Raw genomic sequence first — 24,558 nt, forward strand, 5'->3', positions numbered from 1 at the left:
CTCTGGGCCAATCTCTGACGCAATCATTCCGCTGGTGGGTATCCACAACTTCCCTTACCAAGGGGACACCGTTCCGGGACGCAACCAGAGTCCTAATCACCATGGATGCCAGTCTGTCCGGCTGGGGAGCCCATTGCCCATTGCAACTCCACCTTTGTCCAAGGCGTGTGGTCAACCCAGGAACTAAGTTACAACATCAACTGGCTGGAGCTCAGGGCTGCTCATCTCGCTCTGAGACACTTCCAGCCACTATTTGCTCTACAACACGTCCTAATTCGCACTGACAATGTTTGCGTGAAATCTCACATCAACAGACAAGGAGGCACAAGGTCCAGGGCTCTACAGGAGGAAGCGACACGACTCTTCGACGGGGCCGAGTCCCACCTCCTGTCATTACGAGCAGAACACCTCAGCGGCACGCTAAACGTTACGGCCGACTGGCTCAGCAGGCAAACGATCCATCCGGGAGAATGGAAACTTCATCCAGCTGTGTTCACCCTCCTTCAGCGGCGGTTTGGCCCCCTCTCACTGGATCTCTTCGCCTCCAGCCAAAACTGCCAACTGCCTCGTTACTTCTCAAGGTACCTAGAGACAACGGCGGAAGCAGTGGATGCGCTGACGACACCATGGCCACATGGCTCCTGTATGCCTTCCCGCCTATATCACTCCTAGGCAGGACATTGACAAAACTCCGACTCGAACGGACACGGATTTTACTCATAGCACCCTACTGGCCTCGCAGACCCTGGTTTTCGGACCTCCTCTCGATGTCAATGGCGGCTCCCTGGACTCTTCCAATCAGGCCGGATCTTCTCTCCCAAGGACCAGTTTGGCATCCGGACCCGAACTGGCTGAAACTGACAGCCTGGCTTTGAGCAGATACAGTTGATCTCTGCTGGTCTGTCTCAAGGGGTCATAAACACTATGTTAGCATCTCGGCGTCCGTCAACTACTCGAATCTACCAGAGTACTTGGCGTGCCTTTTCCAGCTGGTGCACTTCTAAAGGTTTTTCAGCACCCCAAGCCACTGTACAGCACGTTCTACAGTTCCTACACAGAGGCATGACATTGGGACTCAGACCAAACACCCTGCGTAGACAGGCCTCCACCATCTCCTCAATTCTGTCTGTTTCTTCATCGGCAGCACTCCTGGGCACTCACCCGCTCATCAAACGCTTCTTAAGAGGAGCTCCCCACCTCTCTCCAGCGGTACGTCACCACTTTCCATCCTGGAACCTCTCCAAAGTTTTGCAGGCATTACAGCGACCTCCATTTGAGCCTCTTGCCTCAGTGCCTCTAAGACTCTTGTCTTTTAAAGTCCTTTTCCTCGTGGCTATCACTTCAGCGAGGCGGATTTCGGAGTTACAGGCCCTGTCATCGGCCCGTCATCTCTGCGTATTCCATAAGGACTCTGTAGTCCTGAGGCTGGATCCATCGTTCTGTCCTAAGGTCAACTCAATCTTCCACAGTAGCCAGGACATTGTACTTCCATCCTTTTGTCCAAAGCCGGTCCATCCCCTCGAAAAGGCCTGGCATTCGCTGGATGTTAGGAGAGCGCTCAAAGTTTACCTCTCTCGCACCCAGGATATTAGACAGACGCATTATTTGTATCCTTTCATCCGAGATCTTTGGGAAAAAAGGTGTCCAAATCCACTTTGTCCTGTTGGCTTCGAGCCTGTATTTCTATTGCATATCAGTCACTTAATTTGCCAGTGCCGTCTAACATCACGGCCCATTCGACCAGGTCTGCCGCCACTACGGCGGCTTTCCTAACTAATGCTCCTCTTACAGACATATGCAGAGCGGCGGTATGGGCTACCCCTAACTCCTTTGTGAAGCATTATAAGATTGATCGCTATGCTTCAGCTGACGCCTCTTTCGGGAGACGTGTCCTGCAACACGTTATTTCTGATTTGTAACTTCCTAGGAATCCCTCCCTATTAGGGGGCTACGTTGGTACATCCCAATCTGATGGCAGGCTACCTGTGGAAAATGGTCCCTTGGACCCACCTGAAGGGTGATTTTCACAGGTATGCCTGCCATCACGTCCCTCCCTTGTGGGGGATTTCTGGGGAAATTCGTTCAGTATTTCGTATATAGTTCAATCTATGTGCTTCATGCTCTGTCTGATTTTCTTTAGTTAAAACCTGTTCTTATGTTGCAAGTTCTATGATATTTGCTATGTATATTTTCTTTGCTGCTGGGGCTTTTGCCCTTTGGTTACTTTCAGATTACCACTTCGGACTCGTCATCATGAAGACTGGAGTGGGAGGGGCTCGAGCCCCAGGTTTTAACTCTAGTGCATTCTTGCCTTCGGACGCTAGATGGCAGTACTACCCCAATCTGATGGCAGGCGTACCTGTGAAAATCACCCTTCAGGTGGGTCCAAGGGACCAATCACATGGACTGCTGAACTTTCTCATGTTTGAGCAACATGATGTGTCCAAGGTTACGCAGGTCCTGATGTGTTTTCAGTGCAGTTAAACCAGAGCATTGGTCTCAGTTTGCCACTGAGCTGCAGTAAACAGTATATTAGATATGAGCAGACAGTGTCTATGGAAGTTGGGTGCATATTAATCATGTTTTTTGAGGCTGAGAATGACTAGCTCATTTTTATCATGTGAAATAGCCTAAAGTGTCTCAAAATTTCTGATACTTTGACACCCCCTCTTTTTTCATTTTTTGGTATTGCCAAAATTGAAACACCTGTTTTGACAAAAATATTCCTAGTATTTATGACAGGTAAAGAAAAATTGTGAAATTTGGGTAGAGTATTTTTAAAGGTCCATAAGCTATACTCATGTTTAATACTTGAAACCTCAACTTTCTATACAAGCAATTAACATTTACCTTTTTATTTGAAGGTCTATAGACTCAAATTTTCTTCCATCTGTTGATCCTGAGACTGTTCTGCAGACAGGTATAATTAGCTGAAATGTGGCATAATTTTTGTTTGCTTTACTGGTTTTATAAATTGGTGTGAAACGTTGATAGCATACAATGCTACAGCCTCTGTGTGCTAAAGGCTTGTTTTGGGGGATGATGTTTTGGGGGATGTAAAATCCTTACAGTCAATTATAACAAAATAATATATTCTATGAATATCTTCCTTCTCCACTTGGAGTACTGCTTTCCCCCCTACTACTGTTTTCCCCTCCTCTTTCTGGGAACAGCAACTTACAGAGAAATAAAGTACTGGTCTCCTTGTCTGTTGGAATTGCCAAGCAAACTCTGAGAATGCCAAGAAGGCAATTAAGAATTTAAGTTATTTTATAAATAATCAAGTAGGAAGGATAATGGAGAGCATATACTTGGAGATACGGTTACTGAAGAGTTTATTATGGAAAGGGAAAATAAAATGTAGAGTTTGGGCCTTCATAATTAGTTTCTAGTGTAAGAAACGTACCATTCTAGTGCAGGAATTTTTTTGCTCATTCATTGCTCAGGGTTCAGGTATTATTTCTCAGGGAAATACAATTGTTTCGGGATCATTTCATTCTTCCAGCCAAAGTTAAGTACTTCTCCCATTGGTCTCTGTGGGAAAGTTAAGCATTAGCTCTTTGCTATTGTAACTGGTGGATATGGATAATGCACATTATATTTTATTTATATAGTCATATAATTTATACTCCTAGTTTCTATATTAAAATATGTTCAAAATGGCTTATGAGTTTTATTTAAGAAAAGTAGACAAAAACAATTGCCACTGTAACTTGGACTGCTATTTGAAGTGTGGCTGTGTGAATGCACAGGCACCCATTTGATGATGTCTTTGTCATCACTGGTGAGTAAATCAGATTCTCCCAACTCTCCCCATGACTCTCAATGCTATTATTTTTACTTAGTGTGGCCCCTGTGCAAGGATGACATGCAAATTTGTGAAGCATTCCATATTTTCATGCAGAAAAGATATTTATCATTCTGTAGCCCCAGAGGGGGACTTGCATAGGAGCAGATTAATCTTAAGTCAGAATATGAATAAGCCCCCTTTCAGTTTTATCCTACTACAGTGAGCCTTCATTCTTTATCTTGAAACGTTTGCATCCTAGCTGATTTTAACTTTGCTATACCAGATCTGAATTATTTGAGTATTTAATATGAATGTTTTAATCATTAAAGGTCATGAGCTGTTATCTGAATTGCAACAACGCCGCTTTAATGGTTCAGATGGAGGGGTCTCATGGTCTCCCATGGATGATGAACTGCTTGCTCAGCCCCAGGTTATGAAGTTGCTAGATTCACTTAGAGAACAATATACACGGTATCAAGAAGTATGCAGGCAACGTAGCAAGCGCACTCAGCTAGAGGAGATTCAACAGAAGGTAATGCAGGTAGGTGCCAAGCTCCACTTGGTTTCTTTTATCTATTGTTAATAGGACCTCTAATTAGCAGATTATTTTACTCTTCTAAACCTTATTCTTACTTCATATCAGGGCTGTGGAGTTGGTACGCCAAACCTTCGACTCCGACTCCTCTATTTTTCTACTGTCTGACTCCGAGTCCTTCATAAATGGCAATTGTATATTAACTAGTAATAACAAATTTACTGTAGTAAAATGGTAGCATAAGGCATTTCATCACCACCACATGAATGTGGTGGTGATGAAATGCCCTGTGCTACCATTTTACTACAGTAAATTTGTTATTACTAGTTAATATACAATTGCCATTTATGAAGGAATCAGAGTCGGTACATTTCTTCCGACTCCAACTCCACAGCCCTGCTTCATATGGGTAAATTCAACTAAATACGAAGTATTGGCAGAGTTTCCTCAACAGAGAAAAGGGTGTGTGACACTGGTTGCTGAATACTTCGATTCCATTAAAGAAGTGGCAGTCTAGTAAAATATAGTGATACTTTATGTTACTAGATGTTGTCAGTACTTTGGAATATAGGTTTTAGCTATCTAAGAACTAAGGTGTGTGCTTATATTTCCCATCTTATTTCTTCATTGAGACAGTTAACTTAAACCTTTGTCTCTGTTGGTCTCCTGAAGCACCATGTGACTAAGCAGGTCATCTATAGCCAGGAATATTGGAAAGCAATTCCCTTCCTACATTTGGCTTAAGATCCATATGAGCCATTTTTGAAGCTTTTGTACATTTTTGGGATAGTACAAAGCAGTCTTAATTTCACCAAAGTGCTTGTGTTGTCAAAGCAGTTAATGATGTTGGGTTCCTGTTCCACTTGTGCAAGAGCCTTGCATTAGCATAATGGAATTTTCCCTTCCTCTTCCCTGCAGCCCCCCATGTACACTCAAAATTAGCTCTGGAATGTTGGGAGACCCTCTGAAGAAGATTTTGGGGTCATGGGGGGGAGGGGAAACGGAAGTGCCACTGCACCAGTGAAACTCCACTGACGCTGCTTTGGATACAACCCATTGATCTGTTTCTGGTAGATCTTGTGTTAAAGTAAACTTCCAATAAAATTGAACAGGAACTACCCCAGGCTACTAAAGCAAAGATTATTAGACTGATCTTTTTTCATAGCCATTTAATATAAACAGAAGATAACGAGTTTATCTAATATATGAGTAGGTTAGTGTATCAGTGATTAAAATCCAATATAACATTTGTAATACAAGGCTGTTCCTGACTAGAATAACTAAAAATCCTTGTAATGAATTGTGTGCTAAAAGGTTGTGAAGGATTGGGATGAACTTTAAGAACATAAGAAGAGCCTGCTGGATCAGGCCAGTGGCCCATCTAGTCCAGCATCCTGTTCTCACAGTGGCCAACCAGGTGCCTGGGGGAAGCCCGCAAGCAGGACCCGAGTGCAAGAACACTCTCCCCTCCTGAGGCTTCCGGCAACTGGTTTTCAGAAGCATGCTGCCTCTGACTAGGGTGGCAGAGCACAGCCATCATGGCTAGTAGCCATTAATAGCCCTGTCCTCCATGAATTTGAAAATCAGTATATGATTGATGCTTTCGACACTTCTGCAGACATTGTCTCAGTAGAGATAACAGAGGAAATGGAATCAATTCATTTCTTTCCCCAAGCTTATTATTTGAAATTAGATGTGTATATATTTTAGATGCTATGCTGGGTGGACTGAGTGCACATGAACAATCTTTCAAATACTGGCTTTTCAAAATGAGGTGGTGGGTGGAGAGGCAAGAGATCAAAATATTTTATTCACAGAATTCTAAATGAAATATAAACGCTAAGAATTTTCTGTCACTTTTAAATCTGTAGAGCACAATATTTATTTACTTCACCCTAAATTTAAAGACATCAAGCCACTGTTGCAAAAAAGCCTTCCTTTGAAAAATATTACATGGGTCAATACAAACTTCTTTCTGTGATAACTTCAGCATTCAAGTGATCTGAGCAAAGATGGACTGATTGGAATGAAGTTCATAACCTAGTTTGGCATACTGCCATCATTAATGCATTTAAATAGACTTGTTTACTGGAGCATCAACCTCATTTTGCATCATTTTTATTAGAAATTGTCATCCATTTGCTCTGTCTGTGTTGTTGAAGCTGCATAGTAAATGAATTAAACTTTTGCAGGCAATGAAATTGAGCACTCATCTGTGTTTTTATTTAGTAATGAATTTAGAAGGTACCTGCAGAAGATAGCTAAATAAGGGGCAGGGGGAAGACCTCTAATTGTTTCAAAAAAACCTATAGAACTTGGGAACTCAAGTAATTAAAAAGCCATGTTATTAAGCTAGCTGCCCAGCGATATCAGAAGTATGTGTTTTCATAGTGATGAAAAGAGAAAACTGACAATGGTAAATGGAAACAGGCAGAAACTAAGAGATGATTTGCAGTATCATTTGGTAATTATTGCAGTAGGAAGTTTCCGTCTCACAATTTAGTAACTAAAATAGATGACTATTAGCTCACATTTCAGGTGTATTTACAGAGAACAGCTCTTTTTATGTTATTAATTAAAAACTTGGTATAGAAAATAAAATTAAATGCATCATCTATTCTGAATGGTGCATGCAGATTTAAATGGGTGATTTCTACAGGATGTCTGCAACAGGTTACAAAAAGTACAATGAATTGGCCTTAACATGTACCGAATGCATAAAGTTTTTTGTGGTGCCTTGATGTATTTAGCTCAATAGCACTCAGATATGTTAAGTTTCAAGAGAAACTTATTGCTGTTCCATAGCACAGGCAACAAAAACACTGCCTTACTGAATCTGTGCAAGTGATGGGGCTTTTTGTCACTTTCTCCTTCCATTACAGTAATTTCTCCCTCCAGTTCTAATTGTGAAACTGGTGGAAGCTTCAAAAGTACAACACAGGATGCTGCTGTGTAAGAGTAGGGGAAGGAGAAAAGAGTCAAAAGGCTTATTACATATGTGCCTACCAGCGGCAGGTGGTGTAGTGGGCAGCAGTGCTTACGTAACCTCCGGGTGGTTGCTGCTTACTGGAAGATAGAGGAGGAGGAGGAGCAAAGGAGTGATGAGGTCAGCATGGTGCAAATGCACCTGCAGGAGCACTGGATTGGCTCCACCAGTGCATTTGACCAATCGGAGGTAAGGTGAGCGCCACCACTCCGCCACTCTTTTGGCTACCACACCAGTGGCAACCCTTAGAATTGCCTGAAGAAGTTCTTGGGCTAGCAGCCTTTACCTTCCATTCACTTTTCCATAGATAGGAGATACATCCTGCTTTTTGTTAGTGAACTACTGTGTTTCCTCCTAAATACCTTTATCTCTTACTTTTCACTTGATGTGAAGCTGATAGGTCTCATTTTCTGTTAGCATACATATAGGTTGGATCCAGAAGGACCCTTTAAGCTTATGTATTGCTATCCTGCCTGTAGTGAGGCAGGATCCACCATTTGAAAACCAGTTCTGACAAATACTCATCCAGCCCCATCTGTTTTATATTAACAACTGCAGTCAGGGCTGTGGAGGTGGAGTCGGAGTCGGGGGCAATTTTGGGTGGAGTCGGAGTCGGTAGAAATGTACCAACTCCATCTCCGGCTTCAAAATAAATTTTGATTGACAAATTTTTTAAAATATAAAATCAAAATGTCAAAGAAGCTTCCAATGAAGCCAGCTGTAGTTGAGCATTTCACCATAACTCAAGATGGAAAACATTTTGTGTGTCAGTGTATGACACAGGACCCAGATGAAGACAAATGCTGTAATGCCAAGATCAGTGCATATTCAGGCAGCGATAAAAATGCTCCTATGAGAGCTTCCAATTTAAAAAGACATTTACAGCCCTTTCCAGGGCTGTGGAGTCAGAAGCAATTTTGGGTGGAGTCGGAGTCGGACAATAGAAAAATAGAGGAGTCGTAGTCGAAGGTTTGGCGTACCGACTCCACAGCCCTGCCTGCAGTGTAAGACTTCTGTTAAATAACTTGAATGAAAATAGCAGTCTGTAATAATAAAGCAACAAAGAGTATACATATACTGATGATGATTCCTAAGCTCACAGTCAGGTGCTGTAATTCCACAAGTAAGAACAAGGTAGTTTTCACTAGGGAAGTAAAAGAATCCCCCTCTTTTTTTCTGAAGAAGCCAGCTTATCATCTTAGCTGCTAATACAGATATGAATTGACAAAACAGTGAATATGCCAGATATCTTCATGCTCTGTTCCTAATGTGAGACGATACATTAAGGTTTACAAAGAAAACATTCTTAAAAAAAAAAAAGCATTGAGAAATGTTTGATCAGCCTTGCCCTCTGTACTTAGAGGAAATAAGGGCCCCTGCTGCCCTTATTTGTCTTGAGGCAGAGACTGTATTTGTATTAAAACGAACATTTCTAGAAGTAAAATTTAAAGAACAATAATTATTTAAAATCTGTCTAGATTGCTTTGGTTTAATTATCTGCTGTGGTGAAAATGTTGCTGTTGATCAACAGGTAGTGAACTGGCTTGAAGGACCTGGTTCAGAACAGCTTAGAACCCAGTGGGGGATAGGTGATTCAATTAGAGCTTCACAAGCTTTGCAACAGAAACACGAAGAGATTGAAAGTCAACACAGTGTGAGTTTTCATTTTCCCACGGAAGTTACTGCATGATTGTTCTTATATGTAATTCATTATGTGCAACATTTTCCAGTGACATTTTTTCTAGTGAATTTTAGACAGTGATTTATGAGTTATAAAACTCTGCTCCTATTCTGCAAGAGACTGTGTTGGTGATCTCAATGATAGTTGATTAAATTCTAATGTCATGGCAGTATACTAATTTTAAAAAAGAAAGAAAGAAGAGTGATTGTATTTATAATGAGATTGAAAACACAAAAAGGAAGCATTGATTTAGGAGTAAACATATGTAGGTTTTTTTCCTGGGAACTGCTCTATTGTAACTAATGCTAAATTTAAGATCATATACAATATTGGAGCATAGGTTGTTTCATGATTGGCAAATGAAGATCTTGTTATTCAGGGGTTAAAGCATTCAGAGCATAAAACATTTTGGGGTCAATGTAAATTGAATGGAAAATTGGAGGGGTGCAAATCAGACTATTGCTCACATTCAAAAGACATAATGTACACACATTAGGAGGATGTAGGAATTGCATTCATTCTCCTGTCAGTGTGCATCACCTCCAGGTTGTGTTGGATGATATGAATATTGCACACAATGACCCCTGAATGTGCATAGTCTTACACTGAAGTACATACATAGCATCTGGGGAATGTGTGATATACCATGTTAGTATCCAGTATTCTTCATATATCCCAACATATTTTCACTGAGCAATATATACAAAATGCCCTACTGGTGCTACTTATTCATTCTCCACAACATCCAACGAATGTGCTTGATGACTGGTTTTCACACACACTCAACCTAAAAAAGTGATACCCAATGGTTAACCAAAATGTCATAAAAGAAAAAAGAAATAATTTTAAATACTCAAGGTGCTGCTGCTTTTTTGTTTCATGCTCTGCATATCATAATAGATATCACAGCACGAAATAATGAATATCTGAGATACGCATTTCTCATTATTGTGGGTCATCCTTCCTGCCATAACAAGTTTCCAGAGAGTAGCACTGGATGATTATGACTTAGCCCCCTAGCAGTTATGTTGTGGGTACTGCAGGACACTTTTCTGTCCCCAGCTATTTAATATCTATATGAAATTGTTGGGAGTGGTCATTAGGAGTTTGGGGTGTGTGTGTGAAATGTCAGCTGTATACTGTATACTTTGTTCTCCTTTACATCCAAGTCAGAATTGGCCATTCACAACCTGGGCCAGCTCAGGTTGTCTCTAAGACTGCCTTTTCCCATATAGGCTACCCATCTGCAAGTGGGGCTCTCTTAACTGTACCTACTGAGGTTTTGGCAGGGGTTTGAAGGACAGCCTCTTTTCTTTGTGGCACCCATGTTGTGGAATGAGCTCCTTATGGAGATCACACAAGCTCCAATGATGGGGTGGTTTCACAGACGGTAAAAGGTCTTTCTGCTTATCCTCGTGTTTATTGACTGTTGATACTGAGTTCTTTTTTTTTGGCTCTGGCTGCTGTCATTGTTGAAATTATATAGCTATTTGAATGTTTTAAACTATTTAGTGATTTCATATATATTCTGAACTGCTTTAACATTTATAAATGAAGAGTGATACAGATATATTTAACATGTTTCATGAGGCAAAAGATGTTAAAGCAATACATGCCAAATAGTCCCACACTTAATCTACATGGGGTGGGATCCTGTGGTCCTCCAGATGTTGTTGGGCTCCAGCTCCCATCAGCCCCAGTCAGCATGACCAATGGTTAGGGATGGTGGGTGTTGTAGTCAAACAACATCTAGAGGACTATTTAGTCCCCATCCCTGCCCGAGGCAGAGCTTATTGTCTGCCAACAGTGTTTTTCACTGAGGCTATATTGCCTTTCTCTGCATATACCATACTATGCTATCTTTTTCCTCCATTTTTCTAGGAAAGTTTTGTGTATTCTTAAGCCAAGAGAGCTAAGTTCAAGCCAAACAAAAATCGCTTATTATATAGCTTGATTGTTCTTTATGACCTCCCTGCATATCCGTATATAATGTTCTAAAGCTGAGCATGGTTTGAAATTGATTTGTAAACCATTGTTTGGAGACCCTATTCTGGGTGCCCTCTCTTCAAAGGTTAGGTGGGTGGAGATAGGACTTATTTCTGATGGTGCTTCAGTTGTGGAATACCTCCCAGGCTATGGTGTCTGCTTATTAACTTCTAGGTGTCAGGTTAAGACTCTCTTGAACTTTTAATGAATGATGTATTATTATTTTTACTCCCCCCCCCCAACTGCTTTACTGCTGTCTTGTATCGCTGGCACTTGTGTTAAGGATCCTTGTTAGAAACTCTCATAATTTATTAATTGTTTTACATATTGGTAGTCAATCTTACAATTTTATTTCCTGTATTTTGGTATAAAGGTTACATTTTCTTTTGTAAAATTTCAGTTTAAAAGTGTAAATATAATTTATTCAAATAAATAAAAACATAATGCAGTTACTGCTGACTATAACGTGCCTGATTCCATTGTCCCAGCAAGCTAACTAAGAAGGAAGGAGTGGAAATGCAAGAGGAGAGGAGAAAGCCTGTGGTGTATGTTCCTGCTAACATTAGATGTGAATTCGACCTCTGATTCAGGATTTGTCCCTTAAAAAAAAAAAAGGCCCTCAGGAGAAAGTAAATGATAGTGGTATACAGCTGATATGAATCACCTTGGTTGGGGCACCACCCACCTGTTGAAGCCCAGTCATTTCACAGTGACTAGAAAACATGTTACAATCTATAGCAACCAGGTGGTTCCTTTTTGTTTATTCATGTGGTTTCTAACTTGCTTCTTGAGGTGCTGGATGGAAAGGAACTTCATGGCCAACAGATAAAGGAAAGAAATTTGGCATCATGAATAGAAATTTTAATTACTTAGGGATAATATTGCAGTAGTATCTCCAGTTTCTGAGCCTGTATAGCCAATATCAATATTTTCCTGCTTACCTTGCATCTTATTTGCTCTCCTCTGGAATGAAGTGATTAAACTTCTGAAATCCCAGTGTCAGTTTGTTCTTGGTGCTTTGCCATAACAAAGAGATTGAAGTTCCCACTACATCCTTGACCTTTTGAAGTAGTAGCTTTTCATGAAGCCCAGTGCATTCCAGACAGGTTCTTTTAGCAGACAATCTCCCCTGTGACCACAGTTGATCCCCTCTGTTTGTTCAACCCTTACATCAGGGGTTACAAACCTTTTTTGCCCTGAGGGTCACATTCACCCTATGCCAGCTCTCTGGGGGCCACATACTGGCGTGGGGTGTGGCGAAAGTAGATGCAACTACTCCCACACTCTTACATGTATGCACATAGCCCCTCCTTCCCAGCTGATCCATTCAGATGTGCTGAGGAAGGTTAGCACTTCTCTCTGCTCAACAGATACTCAGTTTGATGATGGAAAGGGGGTAGTTTGCATCCCCATCAGGGCACTGAGCTGGGTGGAGACCCAGTGCTGAGTTTCCACTATCACCAAAATTGGTGAGGTCTTCTAGGGCCAGAAAAAACTATTTTGGGGGGGGACTTCCCAGGAGGATCGCTCCGTCTGTGCTTGCCTCTAGACGAGCTCTCGTCTCAGAGGAACCTTTTTCAGTTTTAAAACCAGTCAGAAGAGTTTTTTTGACTGGGAAATTTTTCTCCCAGGCAAGGGAGAAACTTAGAGATTACCCACAGAAGTTCCGTGGTGTTTGTTGGACTGGAATTCATTGGAATCGCCTATGAAGGAAGGTAGCCAACAGCGTCGGATGGAGCCAGGGATTACAAACAGGCTCTAACTGATTAAGCGAGACGGTTTTTTTTCTTCAAAGAAAAACGGAAATTAACAGGCAAGCATCCTCCTGTCTATTATCATCATTTTGTTATCGTTACTGCAAAAGAGATTTGTCAAAGAGTCAGCAACAAAGAAGCCCTGGGTGAGTTATAACTGTCTCTTTTACATACGGAATTAAGGAGGAAGAAAATCGAAATAGCCTATCTTTGTTTTTTATTGCAAAAAGCTGGCATGGAATTGAGCATTTTAAAGATATAAACGGATGAGAGGCATCTGATTTGAAGAGAAAATTTGATTTATCTGATATTTGAGTATTATATGTCTGGGACTATTTTTTCTGGTCTACTTTTTTTGGGGGGGGGGCGAATCTGCTTATTCCTTATGCCACTAATCATTTGGATGCTGTGAACTAAATTTGTTTTGGACATATAAGAGATAAGGCAGTTCGTGCTGTCTAGAGGGTGATGTCATCTGGCTTGGAAGATTAACTCATTTGTGACTGGAAAAAGAAATAAACTGTTCTTTGCTTGAGAATAGTGACTATATTGGAATTGAAGGGTTTTTTTTTTTTTTTTTTGGTTTTAAGAATGACAGTCAAGAAGGTGGCTGAGACCCTGGATGTTCAGGAAGGGGTTCTGTCTCTAAATATGTTTCAGAAAATAATGAATGAGATTAAGCTAAGGAAACAAGAGCTGGGACAGAACAGACAAGAGATGAAAATTGGATTTGGCAAAATGAGACAGGAGCTGAAAGAAATTCAGGATTCTATAACTGGACAAGAAAAAGAAGATGAAAGAAAGATCAAAGGGAAGGTTCAAGCCCTGGAGATTGGAATAGATTTATCAAATATGGACCTGGAAAAAGATTTGGATTTTATGGTTGTGATGGATCCTAAAGACAAATATTACTGTTTGGAATTCAGCGCTGCCCCTGAAGGAATTGGTGAAGAGATTAGAGATAAAGATATCAACGACTCGAAAAAATTTCTGGATTGGAAGGATTTGATGGAACTTGAAATAGAGAAAGTTTATAGAATAAATTCCAGATATGTGACAATGGAAAAACTCTCAAGAGATGTGTTAGTGCATTCTGTAAAAAAGAGGAACAGAGATACAACTTTACAACAACATTTCAGTAATACATTCAGAATTGATGGCAAGAAAATATCTGTGATGAAAGAAATCCCTATCAGACTCTTATTATATGACTATGGCAGCAAGACCAAGATTATTGGGTGTGCAAAGATGGAAGATGGAATCAATACTGATAATGGGAGAATGGGTGAAGAGCTATTGAAATTACTGGACTTAGTAGACCTGAAGAGATGGATTAATTGACATGTCTATTTGGAGAAAAATTGATGGATATATATCTCAAGGATTAGAAACTTCTCTTTGACTTTTTGTGGAAAGAATAAAATGATGTTAATGAGATTTGATACCAATTAAGATAACCACTGGAGGAAGGTGATTGTATAATTTTATTAAGAGACAGGTTTGTTATATATTATAGACTTATAGCTAATCTACGACAAATCGGAAGTCAATAGTTTTTATTGTAATAGTTATTAATTTGTTCTGTTTGTTTTGTTTTGTTTTTGAAAATTTGAATAAAAAATTAATGATAAAAAAAACTATTTTGGGGGGCATAATCTGACCTCCAGGCCAGGAATTTTTATTTTACCTATTAAAATTATATCCCACCTTTTCTCTCTAAGATGCTCAGGGAGATAGCCACCCCTGCCCTGTATCAACCAAGAAGAGTCTGATTTGGTCCACAAGTAGATCTAGCTCATTGATTTAATCCACACTCAATCCATGCTCAAGCATTTAAGTGGACTTCTTTGTTAGCTTGGTTAATTAATAACATTGCTTTAGATAGTGTGTGGCATCCAAAATCTTGTACTTTTGAACATTTTTTACATTAACTTCACATTAACTTCATTTATTTTTATAAGCCATTTCTTAAGATTGTGTCAACCTGTAGCATTGCATTTCAGCATGACCATGAGCACAGTGTTGTGGCCCTCTCTTTTTGCTGTTTTGGAACAAGATTGTCAAGATACCTACATACATGGCTACAAAATTTCATATTAATAAGCAGGAGGAGCATTACCTTCAAGACATTTTGCCACCTAGTAGCAAAGCCCTGGGATTTGTGTCTAGATCATAACATTCCACCAGAACTATGCATGTTGTGGCCTTGCACATATTAGTAGCAGGTACAATGAGGAGGACAATACTTCATAAAAACGCTTGAAATAAAAAACACTAAAAGTCACACAAGAAAAGCATGAAGAGTTAAAAACTAGAGTTAAAATTAAAACAACACAAACTGGTTGTTGAACTGTTGGCTAAATAAAACTGTGTTGGCTAGACAGCAGAAAGTCAGAAGGGAAGGGTCCAGACTATAAATATGGAGGCCTGGGGTGGGGGGACTGAAAAATTGGGGAAGGAACCTACATGTGTTTTTCTTTTTCCCCAAAGCCTTTTACTGTGTTTTCCACTCAAAAAACCACACTTTTTTGGGTGTTTTTCCAGGCCTTCACATCTCTAGTCCAGAATTTCACAACTAGAGTGCAACCCCAGAAAAGGTCCTCCCACATGTTCGAGCCAACCTAGCCTTAGCCTGTGGTGGGATGCAAAGAAGGATATCTCTGTCAGATCTCAGAATATGAGCAGGATGGTGTGGAAGGAGGTGGTCTTTTAACTACTCTGGACCCAAGCCAGTTATGGGTTGGCTTTATGGCAGGTCTCCCTCTCCCCTGTGCTAGCAAACACAAATCTTCTGCATCGGGGTGCATTAGTAGAGGGGAACCCTCTTTATATGTCTTTCCTCATTTTCTCCTACTTCCAGAACAGCACATACCCCATGTCCAGAGAACATGCCAATTGCATCTAAATAATTCTGTTATACCCCGCCAGCCTTGATTTCTCTCCATTTAGCAGGGGACACCAGCTGTTAAATGCTTTTCCATTACTATGACATTATCCTCCCACTATGTCTTAAGTATGTTGAATCTGATGCCTGGAGGATCCAGTCCTCATAGGAGCCTCTCAAGCCCTCTGTGCTCTTGGACACAATAAAACCAGAATATACTGTACAAAAAAATTGACTTGCTTTTTGTCCAGATACATTTTGATACATTGTCTAATTTTTACGCTCACGTAGTGCTACATCCTGCACTTAAAATGTAGAGGATTAGCTATCTCGTTGGAATATCCTGTTCTTACCTCTTGATTAATCGAGGATCTTCAGAATCCTGTCAAGCAACTTACCAGAGTCTATAGCTTGTTTCTGGTGCTAGTGCAGTGAATGCATAAGTGTGAAACTACTGTGTCCTACGACTTGATTCAAAGCTGCCCTACATCATGACATTCCGTTCTTGTGTTTGCATTAGGACTAAGCTGAACTGCCCCCAGGCTTGGAATTCTGGGGTGATTTCTGATTTCCATCTTACCCAAGATGTTCTTCCTGTTTGATCTTATCACCGCACCATGCCCCCCCAATGTATCTATAGGACAACAGGGTCTGCATAATTTAGATGTTGCAGAGCATTCATGCTTTACATAGGTATGATACCATGGCAGTTTCAGCTTGTCTTTCACCAAGGGGCTTATTTCACAACTGAGTCCAGAGTGGCCTCCTAGTCCCTGTCTTTACATTTGTTTGAAATGTGTTTCAAGACAGCTTTGGCAGAGCAATTCTGCATTGTCTACCTTGCTGAGGATACCAGCACCTTCCTTCAGATATGTTGACTAACCAATTACCCATATTTGGGACTGCATGGAGACCATGAAGAAGAAATGCATGTTGATTCCCTGAAATTTACTTGTTTTTCATGTGAAATTGCACAAATTAGTATCATAAGGAAATGTGTGAGAGGGCATTTCTTCCACCCTTCAGGGAATGGGCAGATGATGATAAATCTCGGTGAGGGAGGAGAGGAGGCAGAGCTCATGAATGATCCCAGAGATGGCTCTGCATTGTGCAGGACCCATATGTGGAATTGCTCCGGTGACCAGACAGAAAAAATAATGACAAGTAAACTGTTTTTTTTCTGGCATGAAATCCTTATAAAGCCCAGTAGACTTCCTCACTAGCTGCTTTGCTTTGCCTTGGTATGAAACAGCTTCTACCTTACTATGTCTGTTGCTCCAACATCACTGATGTTTACATCATCTTTTTTAAATTTGTTTTCAGTACTAACTTGTAAAACTATTTGGAGTAAGCAGAAAGCATATTGTAGCTGTTAAGATTTCTGTTTCTCAAATGTATGGCCATCTTTTCTTGGTTATGCCTTGTTTGAGCATTTGGGGCTTCAGAAGGAGTAATCCAAAAATCTGTTATGTGCCTTCAAGTCGATTACGACTTATGGCGACCGTATGAATCAGCAACCTCCAAGAGCATCTGTCATGAACCATCTTGTTCAGATCTTGTAAGTTCAGGTCTGTGGCTTCCTTTATGGAATCAAGCCATCTCTTAATTGGCCTTCCTCTTTTTCTACTCCCTTCTGCTTTTCCCAGCATTATTGTCTTTTCTAGTGAATCATGTCTTCTCATGATGTGTCCAAAGCATGATAACCTCAGTTTGATCATTTTAGCTTCTAGTGACAGTTCTGGTTTAATTTGTTCTAACACCCAATTATTTGTCTTTTTCGCAGTCCATGGTATCCGCAAAGCTCTCCTCCAACACCACATTTCAGATGAGTTGATTTTTCTCTTATCTGCTTTTTTCACTGTCCACCTTTCACATCCATGCATGGAGATCGGGAATACCATGGTCTGAGTGATCCTGACTTTAGTGTTCAGTGATACATCTTTGCATTTCTAGTTCTCTCATACCTGCCCTCCCCAGTCCTAGCCTCCTTCTGATTTCTTGACTGTTGTCTCCATTTTGGTTAATGACTGTGCTGAGGTATTGATAATCCTTGACAAGTTAATGTCCTCATTGTCAGCTTTAAAGTTACATAACTCTTCTGTTATTACTTTAGTCTTTTTGACATTCAGCTGTAGTCCTGCTTTTGTGCTTTCCTCTTTAACTTTCATCAGCACCAGTTTCAAATCATTACTGGTTTCTGCCAGTAGTATGGTATCGTCAGCATATCTTAAATTATTAATATTTCTCCCTCCAATTTTCACACCTCCTTCATGTTGGTCCAATCTCGCTTTCCATATGATATGTTCTGCGTATAGATTAAATAAATAGGGTGATAAAATACACCCCTGTCTCACATCCTTTCTGATTGGGAACCAATCAGTTTCTCCATATTCTGTCCTTACAGTAGCCTCTTGTCCAGAGTATAGGTTGCGCATCAGGACAATCAGATGCTGTGGCACCCCCATTTCTTTTAAAGCATTCCATAGTTTTTCATGATCTACATAGTCAAAGGCTTTGCTGTAATCGATAAAGCACAGGGTGATTTTCTTCTGAAATTCCTTGGTCCGTTCCATTATCCAACGTATGTTTGCAATATGATCTCTGGTGCCTCTTCCCTTTCTAAATCCAGTTTGGACGTCTGGCATTTCTCGCTCCATATATGGTAAGAGCCTTTGTTGTAGAATCTTGAGCATTACTTTACTTGCATGGGATATTAAGGCAATAGTTCAGTAATTACTGCATTCCCTGGGATCTCCTTTCTTTGGAATTGGGATACATATTGAACGCTTCCAGTCTGTGGGCCATGGTTTAGTCTTCCATATTTCTTGACCAAATTGTCAAAATTTGGACAGATTCAGTAGCTTATAGCAATTCTATTGGTATGCCATCTGTTCCTGGTGATTTGTTTCTTCCAAGTATTTTAAGAGCAGCTTTCACCTCAAAATTTCTGGTTCTTCATCATACGGTTCCTCCATGAATGAATCTGTCATCCTGGCATCTCTTTTATAGAGTTCTTCAGTGTATTGCTTCCATCTTCCTTTTACTTCATCTTGGTCAGTTAGTGTGTTCCCCTGTTGATTATTCAACATCCTTACTCTTGGTTTAAATTTCCCTTTCATTTCTCTAATCTTTTGGAATAGGGCTCTTGTTCTTCCCTTTTTGTTGTCCTCTTCTATTTCTATACAATAACTATTGTGATAGTTCTCTTTGTTCCTATGTACTAGTCACTGTATTGTTGCATTTAGGGTTCTGACTGTGTTTCTGTCTTCTCTTGCTTTTGCTTTCCTTCTCTCTTAAACCATTTTAAGAGTTTATTCAGGCATCCACTAAGGTCTTTTCTCTCTTTTTAACTAGAGGTATTGTCTTTTTGCATTCTTCTCTGATAATGTCTCTGACTTCAGTCCATAGTTCTTCTGGTTCTCTGTCAACTAAGTTTAAAGCCTCAAATCTGTTCCTTATTTGATCTTTATATGCTTCTGGGATGTTATTTAAATTGTATTTTGGCATTATGATTGTTTTGTTGTTCTTCTTTAGCTTTACTCTGATTTTCGATATGACCAGTTCATGATCTGTACCGTAGTCTGCTCCTGGTCTTGTTTTTGCAGAAAGTATGGAGCTTCTCCATCTTCTGCTACCAATTATATACAGTAGGGCCCCACTCATATGGTGGGTTACGTTCCGGACCCCTGCTGTAAAGCGGAACTCATTTAATAGAATGGTACGTGATGCCCCAAAACCACCGTAAAAGCGGAAGAAGCACCGTATGAGTGGGGCTTTAGTCTAATTGTGTCTAATTGAGACCGCAGCATTAGCGAAGCACCTTAAAGCGGGGCCCTACTGTAATCAATTTGATTCCTATATTGACCATTTGGTGATGTCCACGTGTACAGTCGTCTTTTCAGTTGCTCAAAATTGTGTTTGTAAGAAACAAATGATTTGCTTCACAGAATTCAATAAGTCTTTCTCCCGCTTCGTTTCTGTCTCCTAAGCCCCATTTCCCCACAGTTCCTAGTTCTTCTCTGTTTCCTACTTTTGCATTCCAGTCCCTCATGATTATCAACTCTTGTTTTGTTGTGTGATCAATTTCTTCCTGCGTAAAATCTCTCCAATTCCTCTTCTTCTGTGTTTGCCATTGGAGCATAGACTTGGATGATGGTTATGTTAATAGGTTTCCCGTTTAATCCCATTGATATCACTCTCTCAGACCTTGCGTTGTAGCTCCTAATTGCTTTTGCTACATCACTTCTCACTATTAAAGCAACCTCATATCTTCTTAATTTCTCATTTCCTGCATAAAATGTTTTGAAGTTGCCTGATTGAAAATGTCCCATTCCCGTCCATTTTAATTCACTCTATGTATAGTAATGTTGATACGTTCCATTTCTTGCTTGACTATTTCTAACTTTCCTTGGTTCATGCTTCTCACATTCCATGTTCCTATTGTGCGTGTCGTACAACTCCAGACTCTCCTTTCGCATCTGTGCGCATCAGCCTCTGGGCTTCCTTTTGGTTTTGACCCAGCTATGTCATTAGTCACAGCGCTACTCATTCTTGTCCTTTGTTCTCCCCAGTAGCTTGGTGAGTGCCTTCTGACCTGGGGGTCTCATGTTCCAGCACTATCTCGTGTTGCATTTTGGATACTCTGTTCATAGGGTTTTCGTGGTAAGAGGTATTCAGAGGTGATTTACCATTGCCTTCCTCTGAGTTTGGATGCATCTTAGTCTGGTGTCTCAGCTTTGACCATTCCGCCTAGTCTTGATCTAGACTCCTCACGGCATTGCTCTCAGCTTCTTCAACACTCTCAAACCCCCTTGCCACTTTAAGGTATGCATCCTAAAAGGGGATTATTTAATAATAATTCAAGAATAAAAACCTTGATTTGGAGCTCAAAATATACTGTAAATTCTAGTTGTGTTCTTGAACTTTGCACCTCTTTGATTGCATTAGATTAAGGGGCCAATCGTAGTTTCCATTATTTATTTGTTTGTTTGTTCAATTTGTATCCCACCCTTCCTCCCATCAGGAGCCCAGGGCGGCAAACAATGCACTAAAAACACTTTAAAACATCATAAAAACAGATCTTAAAAACATTAAAACAAAACAGCGTTAAAAACATGTAAAAGAAACTTTTTAAAAGGGTTAAAAACATTATTAAAAAACATATTAAACAATTCTGACACAGATGCAGACTGGGATAGGTCTCAACTTAAAAGGCTTGTTGAAAGAGGAATTCTTCAAAAGGCACCGAAAAGATAGCAGAGATGGTGCCTGCCTGATATTCAAAGGGAGGGGATTCCACAGGGTAGGTGCAGCCACACTAAAGGTCCGTTTCCTATCTTGTGCAGAATGAACCTCCTGATAAGATGGTATCTGCAGGAGGCTCTCACCTGCAGACTGCAGTGATTGGCTGGGCATATAAGGGATAAGGAGGCAGGCTGGAGCCAGAGACTGGCGGGTCGGGTGTTGCGGCCTGTCCTTGGAAGATGCTGTTGCTGTGATAATCTTTCGGCTTCTGAGGAGTGGGAGGCGCCCCTGCGGCGGCTGTCATTTTGCCATGCGGCCTCTGTTTGTTTTGCCTGTTATCAGTCGTGTTTACGCCCTGGCTCCTCTGCCTTGGCTTCCTTGAGAAGAACTGCCCTGTTGGTTTTGATTTTGAGGGGCCTGTTCTCCCACCCCTCTCTTTCTTGGAGTTGCTGGATGTTAATATCAGGGGAGGATGTTGTTTTACATCTTGCAAATGAACTATCACCACACTGGTTCGATGCTTACACCAGGAACCTCCATCTGTAGTTACATCTTCGGGCTATACAGGAGAGAAGCCCTGTTATTATTGGAACTTGTTGCTTCTACGTTATTGTTTAGTTTTTATTGTTAGTCTTTTGATGTTTACATGTTCTGCTTTGTACGTCGCTTAGAGTGGCTGATAATTCAGCCAGATACGTGACTAATAAGTCGAATAAATAAATAAATAAAATAAGGCGGATAAGATAACAGAGATGGTGCCTGTTTAATATTTAAGGGGACCTGTATAGGGCTTTGTACACCAAAACTAGAACCCTGAACTTGGCCCGGTAGCAAATGGACAGCCAGTGCAGTTCTTTCAGCAGTGGGGTGACATGTTGGTGATACCTTGCTCCAGTGAGCAGTCTCGCTGCCGCATTTTGCACCAGCTGCAGCTTCCGGACCAACCTCAAAGGCAGCCCCACATAGAGCGCATTATAGTAATCCAGCCTGGAGGTTACCAGTGCATGGACAAGAGTGGTCAGGCTATCCCGGTCCAGAAACAGCTGCAACTGTCTCACCAGCTGAAGCTGGTAAAAGGCACTCCTAGCCACTGAGGTCACCTGGGCCTCTAGCGACAAAGATGGATCCAGGAGCACCCCCAGACTACGAACCTGCTCTTTCAGAGACCCCATCCAAAGCAGGCAACGGACCAATTATCCGACCTCGGGAACCACCAACCCACAGCGCCTCCATCTTGCTAGGATTCAGACTCAGTTTATTGGCCCGAGTCCAGGCAACAGTCCAGGGCTTGCACGGCCTCTCCTGATTCAGATGTTACGGAGAAATAGAGCTGGGTATCATCAGCATACTGCTGACACCTCGCCCCAAAGCTCCTGATGACTGCTCCCAAGGGCTTCATATAGATGTTAAACAGCAGGGGGGACAAGATGGTACCCTGCGGCATCCCACAGCACAGCCGCCAGGGGGCCGAAAGAGAGTCACTTCTGAGAACGACCCTGGAGATAGGATCGGAACCACTGTAAAACAGTCCCTCCAATACCCATCTCACCAAGTCGGCCCAGAAGGATACCATGGGCAATGGTATCAAAAGCCGCTGAGAGATCAAGTAAGAACAACAGGGTTGCACTCCCCCTATCCTTTTCCTGATAAAGGTCATCCATCAGGGCGACCAAGGCAGATTCAGTCCCATAACCAGGCCTGAAACCAGACTGGGATGGGTCAAGATAATCTGTTTCATCCAAGAGTACTTGCAATTGCTGCGCCACAACCCTCTCAATCCCCTTCCCTAAGAAGGGGGTATTTGCAGCCGGTCAGTAGTTGTCACAAATCAATGGGTCCAGCGTGGGCTTTTTCAAGAATGGTCGGATCACCGCTTCTTTCAAAGTGGCTGGAACCACTCCCTCCCGCAAAGATGCATTGACCACACCCTGGATCCTCTTGGTCAGACCCCCTTGGCAAGCTTTAATAAGCCGCATCAACTGAAACCGTTCCCAAGAAGTTGCAGCAGACGTTGCACTGGACACCTCATTGGGGACTACAGTAGATGTGGATGGAGCATCAAGACTGCTACAGAGGCGAGCAACTTTACCCTCAAAGTGCCTTGCAAACAATTCACAGTGGGCCTTGGTTGTTCAGTGCTGATTTCATAGCATACTTCATGAATAATTATTGTAATCTTTTGTAAATGTCACAGTCACATTTTGCAAATTGATTCTGGAACAAAGACAAGAAAATAGGATGTGTTACGTTTCATGTTTTCTGGCTAAGTGGACTATCTGGCTATCTAAGTGGACATTTGTGTCTTTTTTCAAACAGAATTTGTATGTTTGAGTGGATGTGCAGAAGCATTCTTTGGTGTTCTGGGGTCATTGCAATTCAAGATGCTTCTGAAGTTTGCCACGTCTAGAAAAGTGCTTCAGGAGCACAGTAATATTTGTATCTAAGAAAACACAAACATTAGAGAGCCCGAATTCTTCTCTGACTTAGATTAAAATATGAGCTTAAGAAGACTTCTCAATTTACCCTTCCCATGTAGGCTGTACACAGCAAAACTGCTGCTGGGAGGCAAATGCCTCCCAGGGTCCTCTGGAGGGGATGGATTTTATTCAGATCAGTGGTATGCTAAAAAGGGTTGAACCACAATTTCATTTAGGGTGGTGGGAACCATACCTCCTCTCGGAGTCAACCAGCTCCAAGGTCCAAATTAATAATCCAGATCTGCCTGCTTTTAATAGACAGTAAGATCAAGGATCTAGAGGGAAGGTAGCAGACCTCAAACATCCATGCAACTTGCCAACATTCATGCTGCAAAAACGTAAAAGGTATATGTTAAAGCTTGATCAGGTGGTGTACTGGCCACATCCATTTCTGACTGACATAACCATTTAAGCAGATATGAACAATTCTTTCTGCAAAATGTAATTTGCAGTTCACAATGGACTCCTGTTTGAAAAGGGTCTCTAACCATTTGAAAGAGCTCCACTGACTGACATCCCCACAGCAGATGATGTGGGGAAATAAGCTTTTCTTCTCTGACACACAGTGATCAGTAGCATTTGTTTGTAGAGGTTTTTTAACCAGTTGTGTTCTAGTTGTCCACCCAACAATTTTCTTATCCTCAGTATACCAAGGAGCTAAGAAGACTCTATAGTTTGCTTCCAAACATCCTTTCCTAATTGTATTGATGGTCTAGGTCACCTCATTCCAAAGGGAAACAGTAGATCTGCTGGTCTCATCTCCAGGAAAGTCCCCTTGAAACAGACCCCCCACACCTATAGAGATCTGAGGCAGCATGTGTACTAAAAGTGATAAGAAAGTTAAAGTTACAAATAGCTTTAGTTGCTACCTTTTCCCTTATGGATTTAAAATGAACATTAGAGGACCACCAGTGGAAGCCTCTGGAACCTCATGAACTTGTAATCAGTTTGAAAGATTCCATTGTAAATAAAGGATTATGAGAATATCAATCAATCTGTCTCTTGCAACCAAATTTGGCAATGCATGGCAGCAATTAGAAGTTACTGCCTTTATATACATAAAAGCTCTTTGAATAACTCTAGTATTTCGTTAATCTGCTGTCTCATTGATTTACAAGCTAATTACTTTAACTGTGTTTACTAAAAAGGATTCAGACTTTATTGCAAGCCAGTCATACTGCAGATGCCATTTATTCCACTGACACTACGAAATAGCTTAAA

General features: G+C 41.1%; 1 protein-coding gene across 5 annotated transcripts in view; it reads left to right on the plus strand.

Moving 5' to 3' along the window:
• LOC133390183 (SEC14 domain and spectrin repeat-containing protein 1) overlaps positions 1-24,558 on the plus strand; it is an 84,287-nt gene that overhangs the window by 48,470 nt on the left and 11,259 nt on the right. For 4 of the 5 annotated variants that reach the window (XM_061638224.1, XM_061638222.1, XM_061638225.1 and 1 more), the window contains exons 10-12: positions 2,865-2,920; positions 4,120-4,331; positions 8,843-8,965. In XM_061638224.1, coding sequence (XP_061494208.1) covers positions 2,865-2,920; positions 4,120-4,331; positions 8,843-8,965 — 391 coding nt within the window. The remainder of the gene's footprint in view (positions 1-2,864; positions 2,921-4,119; positions 4,332-8,842; positions 8,966-24,558) is intronic. The other variant, XM_061638227.1, reaches the window with a different exon arrangement.

The sequence above is a fragment of the Rhineura floridana genome, chromosome 8 (assembly GCF_030035675.1).
Source record: "Rhineura floridana isolate rRhiFlo1 chromosome 8, rRhiFlo1.hap2, whole genome shotgun sequence".
Taxonomy (NCBI): Eukaryota; Metazoa; Chordata; class Lepidosauria; order Squamata; family Rhineuridae; genus Rhineura; species Rhineura floridana.